Source organism: Aspergillus affinis, assembly GCF_023601865.1.
Source record: "Aspergillus affinis strain CMG 70 chromosome Unknown NODE_28_length_305421_cov_87_880826, whole genome shotgun sequence".
Classification (NCBI taxonomy): domain Eukaryota; kingdom Fungi; phylum Ascomycota; class Eurotiomycetes; order Eurotiales; family Aspergillaceae; genus Aspergillus; species Aspergillus affinis.
In genome coordinates this window covers 291,625-305,421 of record NW_026515809.1, presented here as the reverse complement: position 1 = coordinate 305,421, position 13,797 = coordinate 291,625, and the positions used below count along the sequence as shown (strand labels likewise).

Sequence of the window (13,797 nt, the reverse complement as noted above, 5' to 3'; positions counted from 1 at the left end):
CCCCCCCCCCCCCCCCCCCCCCCCCCCCCCCCCCCCCCCCCCCCCCCCCCCCCCCCCCCCCCCCCCCCCCCCCACTTCGGCGACATTAATTGTCTTTCAAGCGCAGTCCTTTAGCCTTTAGCTGAGACCCACATATCCGCTCCAACTAATAGGAAAACTAGGAGAACACTAAAAAGAGCCAGTTCCGGGCCGTTAGTCAGAAACATCTGATTGAAGATTTGTAAGGATTTCTCAAGCAGTTGGAGATGGTTTCCAATTGGAAGTGCTCCTGAAAGAGTTTGATCCAGACATTCCAATTGGTAGCTACTAGATCTATAGACATAGTGGAATAAATACTGTAGAAAAGTAGGAGCCCCAGCCTACAAGTCCAGAATATTTAAAGCAGTCATCCCCCCTACCTAGAAACAACATAAAAACCAATCATCCAGCAAAGCCACCACCAAGAAAAGAAAGAAAGACAGACACCAACCATCAAAATGACCACCCACACCGTCTACCGCCTCCCCGAACTCGGCGCCATCACCAACCTTACCCCCCAAACCGAACCCATCCCGACCATCTCCAAGCACGAAGTCCTAATCCGCATCCGCTCCGTAGCCCTCAACTCCCGGGACCTCCAAGTCGCCACAAACACCTACCCAGCAGCCACCAAGAGCGACCTAATCCCGTGCTCCGACGGCGCCGGCGACATCGTCGCCGTGGGCTCCGACGTCAAGGATCTGAAAGAGGGCGATCGCGTCGTGATCTCATTCGACCCGACGCATCTGTACGGTCCGCAGAAAGACTTCTTGACGTGTCAGGGCGGCGCCGTGGACGGGACGTTGGCGCAGTATGTCGCGAGGCCGGCGTCTGGGGTGGTCAAGATCCCGGACGAGGCAGAGCATGGGTATGCGGAGTTGGCGAGTTTGGTGTGTACCGGCGTTACGGCGTGGAATGCTTTGTATGGGAATGTGCCGTTGAGGGCGGGGCAGGTGGTGTTGGTGCAGGGTTTGTGGTCCCTTTGCTTTCTTTTGATATAGCTGTTCAGGGTTACTAACGAGGTCTAGGAACCGGAGGAGTCGCGATCACAGGTCTCATCCTTGCCAAAGCAGCCGGCGCGACCACGATCATCACCTCATCCAGCGACGAGAAGCTAGCCATGGTGAAGTCGAAATTCCAACCCGACTACTGCATCAACTACCGCACGACCCCCGACTGGGCCGCCGAAGCACTCAAGATCACAGACGGCAAGGGTGTCGACTATATCCTCGAGATCGGCGGGCTGGGGACCATCGAGCAGAGCATCAAAGCAATCACGCCCGGTGGGAATATCAGCGTGATTGGATATCTGGCGGGATGCGATAAGGTGGTGGATGTGCCGCTTCAGGCATTGCTGAAGACCTGTGTGGTGCGGGGCGTGCTGATCGGTCCGAAGTGTCTGCTGGAGGAACTGGTCACGTTTGTGCATCGGGCAAAGTTGAGGATGCCGGTGGAGAAGGAGTTTGGGTTTAGTAGGGAGGAGGTCATTGCTGCGTATGAATATTTGCAGTCGGGGCAGCATGTTGGCAAGGTTTGTATTCGGGTGGATTAGCAGTAGAGATTAGATTAGATTGTGAGGCTTTTTGTGGGATTTGGTTGCGGCTCCTGTAGGATGGACAATTAATGCGGTCGGTTGATGAGGGCAAAAGTATTATTGACAGCTCGAGAATATCTATGACTTAAGATCACCCAAGTATTCGCAACTTAAAGCTTCCATTAAAATCTCACAGACATTGAGGTCCATGCGGGGCCTTAGGCAGAAACATCCACCACCAACAACTACAGTGACTACTCCGTATAACTACAACCCAGGAAGAAGAAACAGCATAAACCGTCAATATCATTGCTCAATAGCCTTTCAATTATTCAACAAAATAAACGCCTCAGATCATGCTAAATGAACAGCTTAAGGTCCCTAAGAGAAAAGAAAATAGTTAGCCTTAGCCACTGAATGTATTCACCGAAAGGAAAAAGAAGACCAACTCACCAGGAACTTGAAGTGGCCGTCGTTGTTGGCGATCTTATCAGCCAGCATCAGACCCTGGCGACCTCGCGATCCACCGTCGTGCGTGCGAAGATCGGCACACAGCTTGGGTCCCCACTCGGTGTGCTCAAGGGTAACGTTGGATGCGCTACGGGTGAAGTTGCTACCGCCCCAGATGAACCAGCCTGTGGATGTTAGAACTTGAAGTCTGAAGGGAGAACGGAGGAGAGGGAGAGGAAGAGAAAGAGAAAGGAACATACCATCAGTGTTTCCGATGTGGTCGTCAAGACGGATCTTACGGTGGACGTGGTGGCCGGACTTGTCACGCACGTCGGCCGAGAGGACGGTGCAGCCGTCTTCATGGCTGAGCTTGATGTTGTCACAGGTGGTGTGGAAAGACATGATGGCAGATGTTGGTTTGGTGAGACCGTAGGATAGAGAGAGATAGAGAGAATCGAGATGGAGATGGTTGAAGCTATAGATGGAGAGCAACAAGGATGGAGGGGCACGTATTTATGTTGACCGTTTCCTACCCTGCGGCATTGCTGCCCTACAGGCTAACGCTGCATGGTGACACATTTAGTGGAGAGTGGCGGTAATAATTGGAGGGCAGCGCCACGGTCTGTGGGTCAGACTGGGACCGAGTGGAGAGCACTAGTGGTCGATGGTGGCGGTGTGTATTTACTATTTGCCAAATAGGTCTAGCCAGTCTTTATTTTTGGGGACGGAGGGTCTACGAGTGGGCTGGTCTCGCTAGAGAGACGGGATGTCGCGGTGATGTCAATGGTGGAGGGGGGTGAGGCTGCGAGATGATGTCCGGATCGACGCGTGGGCTGGTGGGCTCTGGAGAGCTTGGGGCTGGGTCGATCCGTAGTTTTCGTCAGGCCAGTATTTTCGGCGGTAGTTCCCTGAAGCTGAGGTTGTACAGCATGAGGTTGACTGTTTTATGGCGATCGCCGCAAGATGATCTCAGTCTGCAATCCCGAGCACTGGTGGAATGATGTGAGAGGGTGGCATGCACTCGGAACATTACATCGTCATATCCAGACAAAAGGGGCAAGGGCGTTTCATCTGTATGAAGACCCGCTGTACTGGAAGATCCTGGAAGATTCTGCTTTTCGCAGTCCATTCCATCCACCACCGTGAAACTGGACCCATCGCCAAGATGACATGGGAGAGCAAAGTCGTAGGCTGGATTCTGAAGCCTTTCTGAACTGATCTACAGGATTCTGCATATGCAACCTACTGATCTGGATGAAAATGCGATACTTTTTGCTGTCTTCTCAGCTGCGAGAATAAGATACCCGCCATCTTCGGCCGGCTGGACTCGATCCGGCAATCCTCCAGAGGAAGGAGGTTTAAACTGATGATGTAGGCTTCGGATTTGTTTGGCGCTTCTGGGTCACTCCAGCTCATGCAGGAGGTGCATAGTGATGTCATTTATCGAAAATAAATGTTATTAAACTTGCTAAAGATCCCCGTGCAAGGAACACCAACTTTAAATCTCCGAATATGTACTCGAACTTGCGCGGTTATTATCAATTCCAAGGTTATGTCCAAGCTGTCCGCAGCTAAAGGTGACGTGAGAGAAGGATAGAGCCAGAGAGAGGGGATATTTATGACGAGGCCTACATTTCTTAATGAGACATATCACATTGGATCTGGATGAGGTGATAGCTTCTGCGACTTTTCCAGGACGCTTCTCCTAACACAACTTTGAGCATAACGAACCGGAGACTACTTCGATCTCCTAGATAAAGAGATGCACTCAAAAGCCCGACAAGGTGACGAGTCTTGATACCCTAACGAGCAATATTAGCAAAAGGGTATTATTAGCGCCAACGACGGCCGTATTCCAATAATTCCGTTCTACTCAGTCCTGCTAACGTTGACGGACTTGTTTCCCCAGGAATAATCGACAGGAAATGAACATAGGAGACATCCGCTAAGTTTACGCTCGTCGCTTCCTGACGGTTTTGAGAACGATGTCCAAACGCTGACTCAAAGGTTTGAATGAAGCTCTCGCTGCGACGGCTAAAGCTGCAACTGTTGCAAAAGGCGATGAGAGAGATCGAACATAAGATAATGAGTGACGGTCGTATACCAGAGCTAGTGAATCCCTTCATTCATAGAACAAACAAAAAAGAAGAGCTATTCTTTACCTATCTGACTACGTAGCGAAACCGGCTATATAGTGAAATTAATTGGCAATTTGTTGACTAGTAATACGAAGATACTTTAGTGAAGGATTGAACACCGAGTCGTAGGTTTTAGAGCACAGAAAGTAGGCGAAATAATCGAGCTGATAAGGACTAAGACCGGAAGGGTTTCCAAGGTCAATTTTAACGGCATCTATGTGCAACTGATGGCACTATGAGAAGGCGAATCATCCTTCAGGGTTGAAACTTTACGGAGAATGGACCTATGCCACGTCGAATTCCGAGCCCTCCGAAAGACGCGCTTCGTGGGTCTATTGCTATAACTCATATTATATTGTGCATAACTGATAGCTTATGAAAGACAGGTAACAGGAAGGAGAGTGGGAGGGCAGAAGCCGATGAGGCAGGAGCGAATTAGCAGACTCCCTTACAGCTCAGTTCCTTAACCACGTCTACTCAGAGACCACACCGTCACTATACCACGATTAATACATCAACCACATCAAAATTATAATATCTCAATCATTACATCAGATTATCACAGTACGCTTTATATATGCTAATCACCAAAGTCACCATGAACCACCTCTTCCGAGAGATCCTCGTGATCAGCCTAGAATCCAGACACGAATTGTCAAAGGGCTAGATGGCGCGGATATCGTGGCTATTGGAGATGATATTCAAAGGCCATACTATCGTTTTGGGTTTTTTGTTGTGAAAGAAAATGCCTTGCGGTATCTAGGACTTTAGATACATAACCAGGTGCTTGGCCGAAGTTCGCTGGTTGATCACAAGGAGTGTACATCCCACCTACGTGTACACAGAACACACTCCTATCGACTGAAAAACACCGATTACATTCTCGAAATTGCCCGATATTACAAATATAATCGCATGAGAACTCAAAACTTCCAAAGACAAGGCCTGGCGAGTATAATGAGCAGCGAAATGTCTAGTGTCCCATCAACACCATAGGGTGTATCGATTTTTGATTCCAATAGGACAATTTGCTAGGAGGCCACGCGAATTCATTAGTCGGACATTCAGCTGGTTACAGCACTGATCTGGATACCTTCTTCCCAACCTAGAAGGCATCGCCATTTGAAGGCAAAAACACGGGTTTCGGGGATTTTATATCCTTGGTTAAGAAAATAGATGCGGCACTTGGCTTGCCATTTCTTTCTAATATAGCACCAAGTACTGCTGCAGTGTTTACCAATACGAGGAAGCCACCACCTGCTTCACAGGACGCTCCTACTACCAAGAGTTCCTCCGGTTTGATGCAGACAGACCTAGGCATTTTTTTCAGGTGGAAGACGCGATTAATTTCCCTCTCTCCGGAACATATACTGTGTGGTAAAATCCAGTGTGCTTGACAGTGCCGTCCTCCACCTGGTTTTCAGAAATCTCAGAGCCGTGATATTCACCGACGAAGGGATAAAAGACCCTAAGAAATGGAACGCCACAGTCGCATATTCCCAAACTTACGTCCAACAAGACGGTATTCTTATCAATTTGGTCCCCGACAAGCATTCGAGAATATATCCTTTCTATACTTTCATAGAGAGTGATACGATTTTATTGACACACTAAGACCGCACACGCCTCGTGAGCTAATTGGAAATGACCTGCGTCCATCACATATAAATCTGTACGACTAAGGTCTAATTAAAGTGACTCCACCGCTGTCATTTGACTGCCTCTCAAGATGCTTAGAGCTGACAGGATGCCCTGCACGGTACAAATACCTGGCTTCCCTGTGACGCAACCTTCATTCCACGGGCCGTATCCAGAATTGAGCTCAACCATCCCTTGCATTCCAGACAAACAAATATAAAACCCTGGATTTCCAGGTTTATGGACTCATGAAAAACATTCTCCAGTGATCACGCAAGATTCAAATCTCCATACGAATTTCCATTCAAGTACTGCGCCATCCTAGAATTTTATGGTGATCAGACTACTAACCATACCAGAAAAATGCATTTACACTACGTCCTCTCGATCCTCGGTTTGACTGCTGTTGCCTTGGCGCAGACAGAGTCTACCCCTTGTACGTTGTCCCTCCAGATCGCCTTTTTCTGTAGGATATTGGGAATTGATGCTAACGTGCGATAGATGATGCCCCCTGCGGAAGCTACAAGACGTGCCTTGCCAACTGCCCCAACGAAGACTTCTTTCCCCTGGCGGATGAGTGCGATACGGACGATGATGGAAAGCCGTTCTGCTATGTCAACTTCTGGTGTGCTTAGTCCCATGAACTGAGTGTATATGAGAATGATCGGATGATGGGGAGGGGATGATGGGTTCGAAGGGGATTGAGAATAGGTTCATGGGTTGGAGGAAGGATAGTTCCTGGTCGGTGCTATGATATAACTCGATCAGAATCTCCATATAAACACCTTTCTAGAATGGAGAATAGCACCAGTCCTAATGCCTCGGAGCTTCCTCCGCGTTACGCACGTCCATCTTGATTAATATTCAAAATCGGCCCTCGGAGTCCGTTGGGGCGTGCTTTCAGGGGACCCGTGGATTCCAGAAATCGGCTCATGTAGAAAGTAGACGACTATTTTAAGCAAGGTACAATCCGAAAGGGTCACAGGCTCCATATTATTTCCTGATTCCGTGACTCCGCCGGGTCCGGGGCATGTCTGGGTGGTCGTGAAGTATCGTTCGTTGCTGATGGCGAGGGTGAAGAACGGAGGCGCGCTTACCCGATGAAGGAAAGGATACGGATACGTCTGTCGCTGGTTGGCTATCCACGCTTTTCTTCTTCGCTATGGTCCCAGGGGTTCCGTGCGGATCCACCACTGCGATGATCGTTATGACGAGGAGGATCTAATCTCCGTGGACGTATTCGTATATATTTCCTGGTACAATTGCTTCCCTGGTATAAGTATGATTGGGTTTCCGGTGATTCCTTGAGATTTTATTTTTGTTCAAGTTGTGTGCTGAGATTGTCCGATAGTATGCGTTTCGCGACAGGAACAACCTTAGGGCTATTGGCTTCTGTGCAGGCCAGTTCTGCTCTCGCGGCCCAGAATAATCATAAACGTTTTGCCTCTCCTCCTTCCCCTGAACCGATTGTCGTTACGGAACTTCCCCTGCCACCTGTTACCCCGAATGAGAAAAACGGCTCCTGTACGCTCGCCATCAATCCCCGTCGGACAGGATGCATGTTACAGTCTTCCCAGGTCCTGGGTGGTAATTTCCTGCCCGACAATGATCATGTCACCGTCAGTGTGACCTTTGCGGGGGCTCCTACCAGCATCTATAACGGCACTCAACTGGTCATTGTCAAGACGGACAACACGACTTTCCCCAATGGCGATCCGTGGAAGTGCATTACCTGCGGTGTTCCTGAAAAGAACAAGGTCGGCAGCACCGAGCTGAGCCCGTATCCTCAGGCTTTCTATGATGGCAAGCGGGTGCTGGTCGGGACTAACATTGTGGACTGTGGCTCTGCCAAACTGGCTAGCAAAGACTGTACCCCGGATAAGGTTCATATCTATCCGGTTCGTTTCAGTGGCGGCGAAATGCGAGAATTGCGGATTCATCCCGACAATGTGCACCTTGGGTTCAACTCTTTCGCGATTAGCAGTGGAAATCTGGGCCAGTTCGCCTACTTTGGTCGTCTGCAGTTCAACGATTCCTCCGTCGAACCGGGGTACGATGTCGTCAAGACCACAAGACTGTTTGACCCTAGCTCTGCGCAGCCGATCGACGCAAACGGTAACCAATTGATCTTCAACGAGTCGGCCATTGCAGTGGGTGAGCTTCGTGGCTTCACCGGCCGTGGCAAGGAAGTCGTTTACGTCGGAAGCCCCGTGGAATCTTGCAACATCGACGTGTTCGCCGCCGATCTGACCACCGGTAAGGTCCGTCGTCTGACCAGCCATCCGGAATACGTCGACCCTATCGATATCTCGCCCGACGATCGCTCCCAGGTCATCTTGGATACTCGCGGCACGGGTCGCCAGATGTTCATGACCGGCATGCGTGGCATTCCACCGATTATTGACATGATCGTTACCACAGCGGTCTCGTCGACTCGCAACAACGGAGCCAGACGATTCTTCCTCCCTTGGCTACTCGACCATGATGGAGATCGTGGCGATTACTTCGGCCAGCAGATCAATGCCGGCGGAGACGGAAGTCCAGGAAGCATCAACGATCCGAACTGGAATGCCGCCGCCGACCCGAAATGGTCGTTTGACGGGACTCGAATTGCGTATGCCGAGAATCTCGTCGTGTCTCCGGCCTGCGGTGGAAAGAACCCTCTTCCTTGTCCCAAGTCAACTGCGCCCGGCGGTCGCGTTACCCGGCTGATGTTGGCACATCTGACGAGCCGACAGCCGCTGCAGCTTGATCCTGTCGAGCCTGTCGCTGACGAAGTTCCCTGGGGTGTGCCGATCACAGAGAGCAGCAAGCTCCCCGTGCGTCCGTATCCGGCTCAAGGCAATTACACGCTGAAGGGCAAGGACTCGGGAACTGCTTCGACGTCGGTCGTGTACGAGGGGGATCTAGTGAAGACCGTGGCGGTCACTTATCGAAACTATTCCGATGATGGGAAGATCGTCATTGACGGGTCCGAGAAGGTCACTAGAACTCTTGAGCAGGTCACGACCAACAAGATTGACTGGTTTTCCAACCTCACGTCTACTGGAGAGCAGAAAGCGACCAAGAAGACCAGCCCTGGAGGATTCCATTTGGAGGTTGACTCGCTCGCCAATATCTTCAAGGCGAATGGCACGTTGACGACGACGGTGGATGGAAAGGAGTGGAAGCAGCCTGCCAACGGGACTTGATTGATTGCTTTGTTTTCATAGGTTTTTGTGTATAGAAGTATGAAGTGGTGTGGCTGCAAGTGTCCGGCATAGCGATGTAAACAACGCGCAGCCTTGTCTTACTTAGCTCGATCCTTTGCCCCACTCCAACTGCCCATCATTCAATCTTTTCGAAACTTTTCCTCTCTTCATCTTTCAACATCACTTTCAGCAACCATCATGCCTCTATCATCCTTGCCGATTGAGATCCTCGGCGAGATCATTGATCGCATAGTCACTAGTCCCATCGGGATCTGTGGCTCCGCTCGTTTGCGTCTCGTCAATCGTAAGACCTCAACCCCTCGTATCCATAGTGATCATCACTGACCCGACTAGGAACGTTTGATCTGGAGATCCGCCGCTCTTACGCGCGCACTACTCGATTTGCATCCGATCGACGGTTCGCGGTGGCTCCTCATAGCCTCAGCAAACGCGTGTTTTTCGCTAAATACCTGCTCCTCCGACCCAAGAGGAAAGGAAAGCCGGAGGAAAAGGACATCTCGTATTTCTTGAACACCCTCGTCGATCGGCTACTCAGCCATGACAACAATGCGAAAGGGACCCCCTCGGAGAGTGAATATGACGACGCCAAACGCTGCCAGCTGCTCTCTGTTCTGTGCGCAAAGATGACTCAGGTACAGTTGTCGGTCTACCCAACGCATATCAAATTATACAACGGCGAAGACATCACCATGGAGCTCCTGATCGCAGCCATCTACACCAACCGACTATCTCTTGTCCATCAAATGCTCAGCACCGGCCAGGTCAATCTCCAATCCGACCCTAGTACCCTCTTCGAGACTCCTCTACTCGCCGCCGTCGACACGCAAAACCCCGACACCGTGCGCGTCCTCCTCGCGCACAACGCCCCATTCAAACCCCCAATCCCGCGCCCACACCGACCATTCCACGGAAATCCGCTCCTCAGGGCCGTTGAAAACAACGACCTCCCCATCCTCACCCTGTTGCTCGACCCTTCGTCCAATCTCTGCAAATCCGACCTGACCTACCAGCACGCCCTCGTCTCCTCCATCACCCCCTCCCCGGACTCCCATCGCATCACCTCCCTCCTCATCTCCCACTATGCATCAACCCTCGCTGAATCCCCATATATCCTGTCCGAAGGCCTCCGCGCCGCCTGCCGCGCCGGACACACCGAACTAATCAAACACCTCCTCTCCTCCGGCGCCGACGTCAACAGCACCCTGAACTACCGCGAAACGCACTCCATGGCTGCTCCGATCGCCCAAGCTGCTTGGACTGGCCAAGTCCCTACCATCCACCTCCTGCTATCCCACGGCGCGTCTCTCCGTCCGAACCACTACGCTAACACCGGTGTCCGAACCCAACATCCCGGCGCCGATGCCCTCCGTGCCGCGACGTGGGGGAATCATTGGCCGGCTGCGCGTGCTCTCCTTGACGCCGGTGTCGCAGAGTTTCTGTCCCAGAGCGACTGGTGCTCCGTGTTCAAGATCGCAGCGCTCCATGCGGACTGTGTGGATGTTGCGGCGAACTTACTAGATAGTGGTGTTGTCCGATTGGCCGGGCTAGCGGATGATGATGTCGGAGCCGAAGATGCGGTGGTGGAGTTGGTTGCGATTGTATGCCAGAGGGGAAATGTGGGTTTCATGGACGCGCTAGTGAGACATGGATTGCCGGTGACGGGGCATGCGATGTATGAGAGGGCGATGTATCCGGTTCCGGTTGTTCAGGCGTTAGCGTGGGAGCAGCAGGGCGTGGTGCGGTTGTTGGAGGACGTGGCAGGACAGAAGGTGGATGACGAGATGAGACGGCTAGCTGATGCGTTTAGGGAGAAGGAAATATCGAGAGGTTGGAGTTGTGTTGCGGCGCCGGGGTGTGGCATGCCGGCGTATACGATTTTGAGATGATGATCTATCATTTCTCCGGAGGACTGGGATTAAATAGTGGATACAACAATTGAATCGCATTGACGCTCATGAATTTAAATCCAACTGAACAAATAAACAACTAGATCCCGAAATCCCAATGACTATCCCAAACCCAAATATGATATCCCACCGCACAAGAACAACACCTCAATCCAATCTCATGTCGCCCAGCAAATCCAAACCGAATTTAACTCCATGAATCGATATTCTTATCACAAATCCTCCCTCTCCTCATCAATCGCTTTCTCCGCCGTACTACTAACATCCAAACCCCCAGGCCACCCATTCAAATCCGAATACGCCTCCGTCGGGGTCGTCCCATGCAACACCTCATAATGTGTCCTTTGACCACACCCTGTCTCCCCATCCTGATCTCCATCGCCATCCTCATTCCTACCACCCTTCCTCCTCTTCTTCCCCACCCCCTTCTCGTTCTTTTCACACTTCTCCCTCCCCAACAACAAATCTGCAACCTCCCTCCCCGCATCCCTCCCTTCAAACCACGCCCCATGCAGAAACCCAAAATACGGCGCACTCGTCGCCTCCCCGGCAAACCACAACCGATCCACATTCGCCCTCAGATTCTGATGCATCTCCAACGTCGTCCCCGCGGGCCAATTCGAATAACTCCCGTACGCCCACGGCTCCGTTGACCATCTCGGATAGGTAAACGCAATCGGCTCGGGGACATCCTTATCGGGGAACATCTCTCTCAGGACAGCCAGGATCTCAGACTTTGTCTGGGCCAGTGGTTGTCGTTCCACGCGGTACGCTTGCTCGTCGACGACGGTGACAAACAAGATATTCGAGTTAGACAGGAAGGTTGGGCCCGTCAGGGATTGGAAAACGGGGTAGTAGCCTCTATTGTGCGGGGACGCGTAGAGGAAGAATTCTGTGTCTTTAGGCCAGAACGTGGAGGGGAATTGCATGAAGATCTTCGTGTAGGTGTTCATGTTGAATTTGTGGATGGAGGTTTGTTTCCAGTCGGGAAGGGCGGGGTGGAATGTCACGGCGGAGTTTTGGAGAACACCCAGCGAGAAGGTGCAGATTGCGTAGGCGGCTGTGTGGCAGGTTTGGTTTGCTGTGTGGATTGTGACGCCTGCGGGGGAGTGCGTGATGTTGGTGATGGGGGTGCTGAGGTGGAGACGGGGGTCTTGGGGGGTGGTGGTGAGGAAGGTGGAGGCTTCGAGGTTGATGAGGCTGTTGTAGCCGCGGGGATCGAGGACGAGGTGGTTGGATGGGCCGAATTGGTTGAAGGTGAGGTTTTCACCGGCGATGCCGAAGACGAAGGAGCTCGTTTCGGGAGAGGAGGCGGCTTCCCAGTCTTGGTTTCTTTCTTTAGCTGGGAAGGAATATGTGAGGGTAGATGGGATGAGGCTATGAAAGACAGAGAATGTAGGGTTAGGGCTACATACCCCAGTTCCACCACTCCACGGCCTGCGCTTTCATATCGTCCTTGCGAGGTCGCCATCCGGCCAGGGCTAGACCGCTGCGCGCAGTTTGGTCTTGCAGGTTCTCTGATAGAATCCGACCGGCTTCTTTGGATGCGATCTCGCTGGCTTGCGTATACTTCGCTAGTATGTCTCGATAGTCAGTGTAGCCGGTTTCGTCGTACGTGCGAATATTGTCGTAGTTTGAATATGTGTTTTTCAGTTTATGGTTTTGGGCCTAACGACCAGGTAAGCCCTTCTACCCTCATGGTGAGCAGATAGATAGATGAACTGACCAGCGTCCAGACGGGATTCTCTGCATAATAGTATTAGCCTTCGCCCTATATAGATTCGGAAGTTCATACCCGTATCATTAGATCCCACACCTTGCAGCTGATTACTGTTAGCCCCTAATCCCACAGGCAGATACGAAGTTGTACCTACCCAGTTCGCTCCAAATTCAACAACATAGGGTTTCCCGTTCTCATCGGCCCCGAAGTCCGTATGCCAGACTCTCCCGCCGAGCGTATCTCGGTATTCGAGGATGACGAAATCGGTGATGGATGCGTTATGTAACGCTTGCTGTATTCAATTTTCAGTTTGGTGCAGAACGTTAACTTTAGACAGGGAGAGAACTTACTGCGGCCGCAACACCCGCCATCCCGCCTCCCCTGTATTAGATGGTTAACTCGCTACGCAGCGTCTCAGAACGTTAGCGAGACTGACAAGATAGCCACAGTTGACTGGGTGCATTTCTCCGTGCCTTGTCTAGGCTGAGAGACGTAGGCACTGGTGAACTGAATAGTGAAAGTGGAAGCTGTTAAAAGCGCGCATATTGAGCGACGGATATGCATATCGGATGAATAGATTTGCTCTACGTGGGGTGACAACGACAGGAAGTAATCATAAATAACCAAGTCTCCACTCAAGCAGGGTCAATATAAGCATAATCCTTAAATCCAAGGCCAAAAATAAAAAATAAAAAAGCTATCTAGCATAAAAACAAAAGTTTTTAAGCCGCCAAACCCCCCCCCTTCCCCCGGGTCAGACGCCGGTAGATAAACAAAGAATGGTACATCCCGTACCAAGATGGATACTCAGTCCTGGGCGAGTAAAGGGAGAAAAGCGAAATCCGCCGACATGCGCAGCCAACAGAAAAACAGGCGAAAGTTCAAACCGATACGATGGCTCGCAGAAGGGGAAAACACCGGATATCCGGTCGAACAGCTCTCCTTCCTATCATCCTTTAGGGATCTGGATCATGCAGGAGGGAGGCGTTCCACCAGACCAAGTGAGGCGGGCTTGTGATCGGTGGGGATCACTTGGCATGCGCGCGACTAATCACCGGATCGGTAGGTCCTGGCGGTCAGTCTGTCAGCAAGGGGCTGATAGTGAAGTCTTCTTGATGGGTATTTAACTGGATTTTATGGAGAGCGCTGCTTTAACAGACTGTGGAGGAGCTGGGGGCAC

General features: G+C 51.4%; 5 protein-coding genes across 5 annotated transcripts; 3 read left to right on the top strand and 2 right to left on the bottom strand.

The window, feature by feature from the left end:
* Positions 1-476: 476 nt before the first annotated feature.
* KD926_005693 (zinc-dependent alcohol dehydrogenase family protein) lies at positions 477-1,570 on the top strand (the record flags this gene model as incomplete). Its single annotated transcript, XM_053098886.1, has 2 exons — positions 477-987; positions 1,047-1,570. 2 exons carry the CDS (start codon positions 477-479, stop codon positions 1,568-1,570), a joined length of 1,035 nt encoding a protein of 344 aa, XP_052957378.1.
* A 354-nt stretch (positions 1,571-1,924) lies between these two features.
* On the bottom strand, positions 1,925-2,404 carry KD926_005692 (CVNH domain-containing protein; the record flags this gene model as incomplete). The annotated part of the gene is made up of 3 exons (XM_053098885.1): positions 1,925-1,933; positions 2,006-2,187; positions 2,263-2,404. 3 exons carry the CDS (start codon positions 2,402-2,404, stop codon positions 1,925-1,927), a joined length of 333 nt encoding a protein of 110 aa, XP_052957377.1.
* Positions 2,405-6,141: 3,737 nt separating this feature from the next.
* On the top strand, positions 6,142-8,969 carry KD926_005691 (saponin hydrolase precursor; the record flags this gene model as incomplete). Its single annotated transcript, XM_053098884.1, has 3 exons — positions 6,142-6,214; positions 6,280-6,403; positions 7,130-8,969. The coding sequence occupies 3 exons, from the start codon at positions 6,142-6,144 to the stop codon at positions 8,967-8,969; spliced, it is 2,037 nt and encodes a 678-aa protein (XP_052957376.1).
* Positions 8,970-9,167: 198 nt separating this feature from the next.
* Positions 9,168-10,876, top strand: KD926_005690 (ankyrin repeat domain-containing protein; the record flags this gene model as incomplete). The annotated part of the gene is made up of 2 exons (XM_053098881.1): positions 9,168-9,273; positions 9,324-10,876. The coding sequence occupies 2 exons, from the start codon at positions 9,168-9,170 to the stop codon at positions 10,874-10,876; spliced, it is 1,659 nt and encodes a 552-aa protein (XP_052957375.1).
* A 233-nt stretch (positions 10,877-11,109) lies between these two features.
* On the bottom strand, positions 11,110-13,181 carry KD926_005689 (putative flavin containing polyamine oxidase; the record flags this gene model as incomplete). The annotated part of the gene is made up of 7 exons (XM_053098880.1): positions 11,110-12,239; positions 12,313-12,565; positions 12,624-12,643; positions 12,693-12,720; positions 12,772-12,909; positions 12,968-12,998; positions 13,054-13,181. 7 exons carry the CDS (start codon positions 13,179-13,181, stop codon positions 11,110-11,112), a joined length of 1,728 nt encoding a protein of 575 aa, XP_052957374.1.
* Between the last annotated feature and the right edge of the window lie 616 nt (positions 13,182-13,797).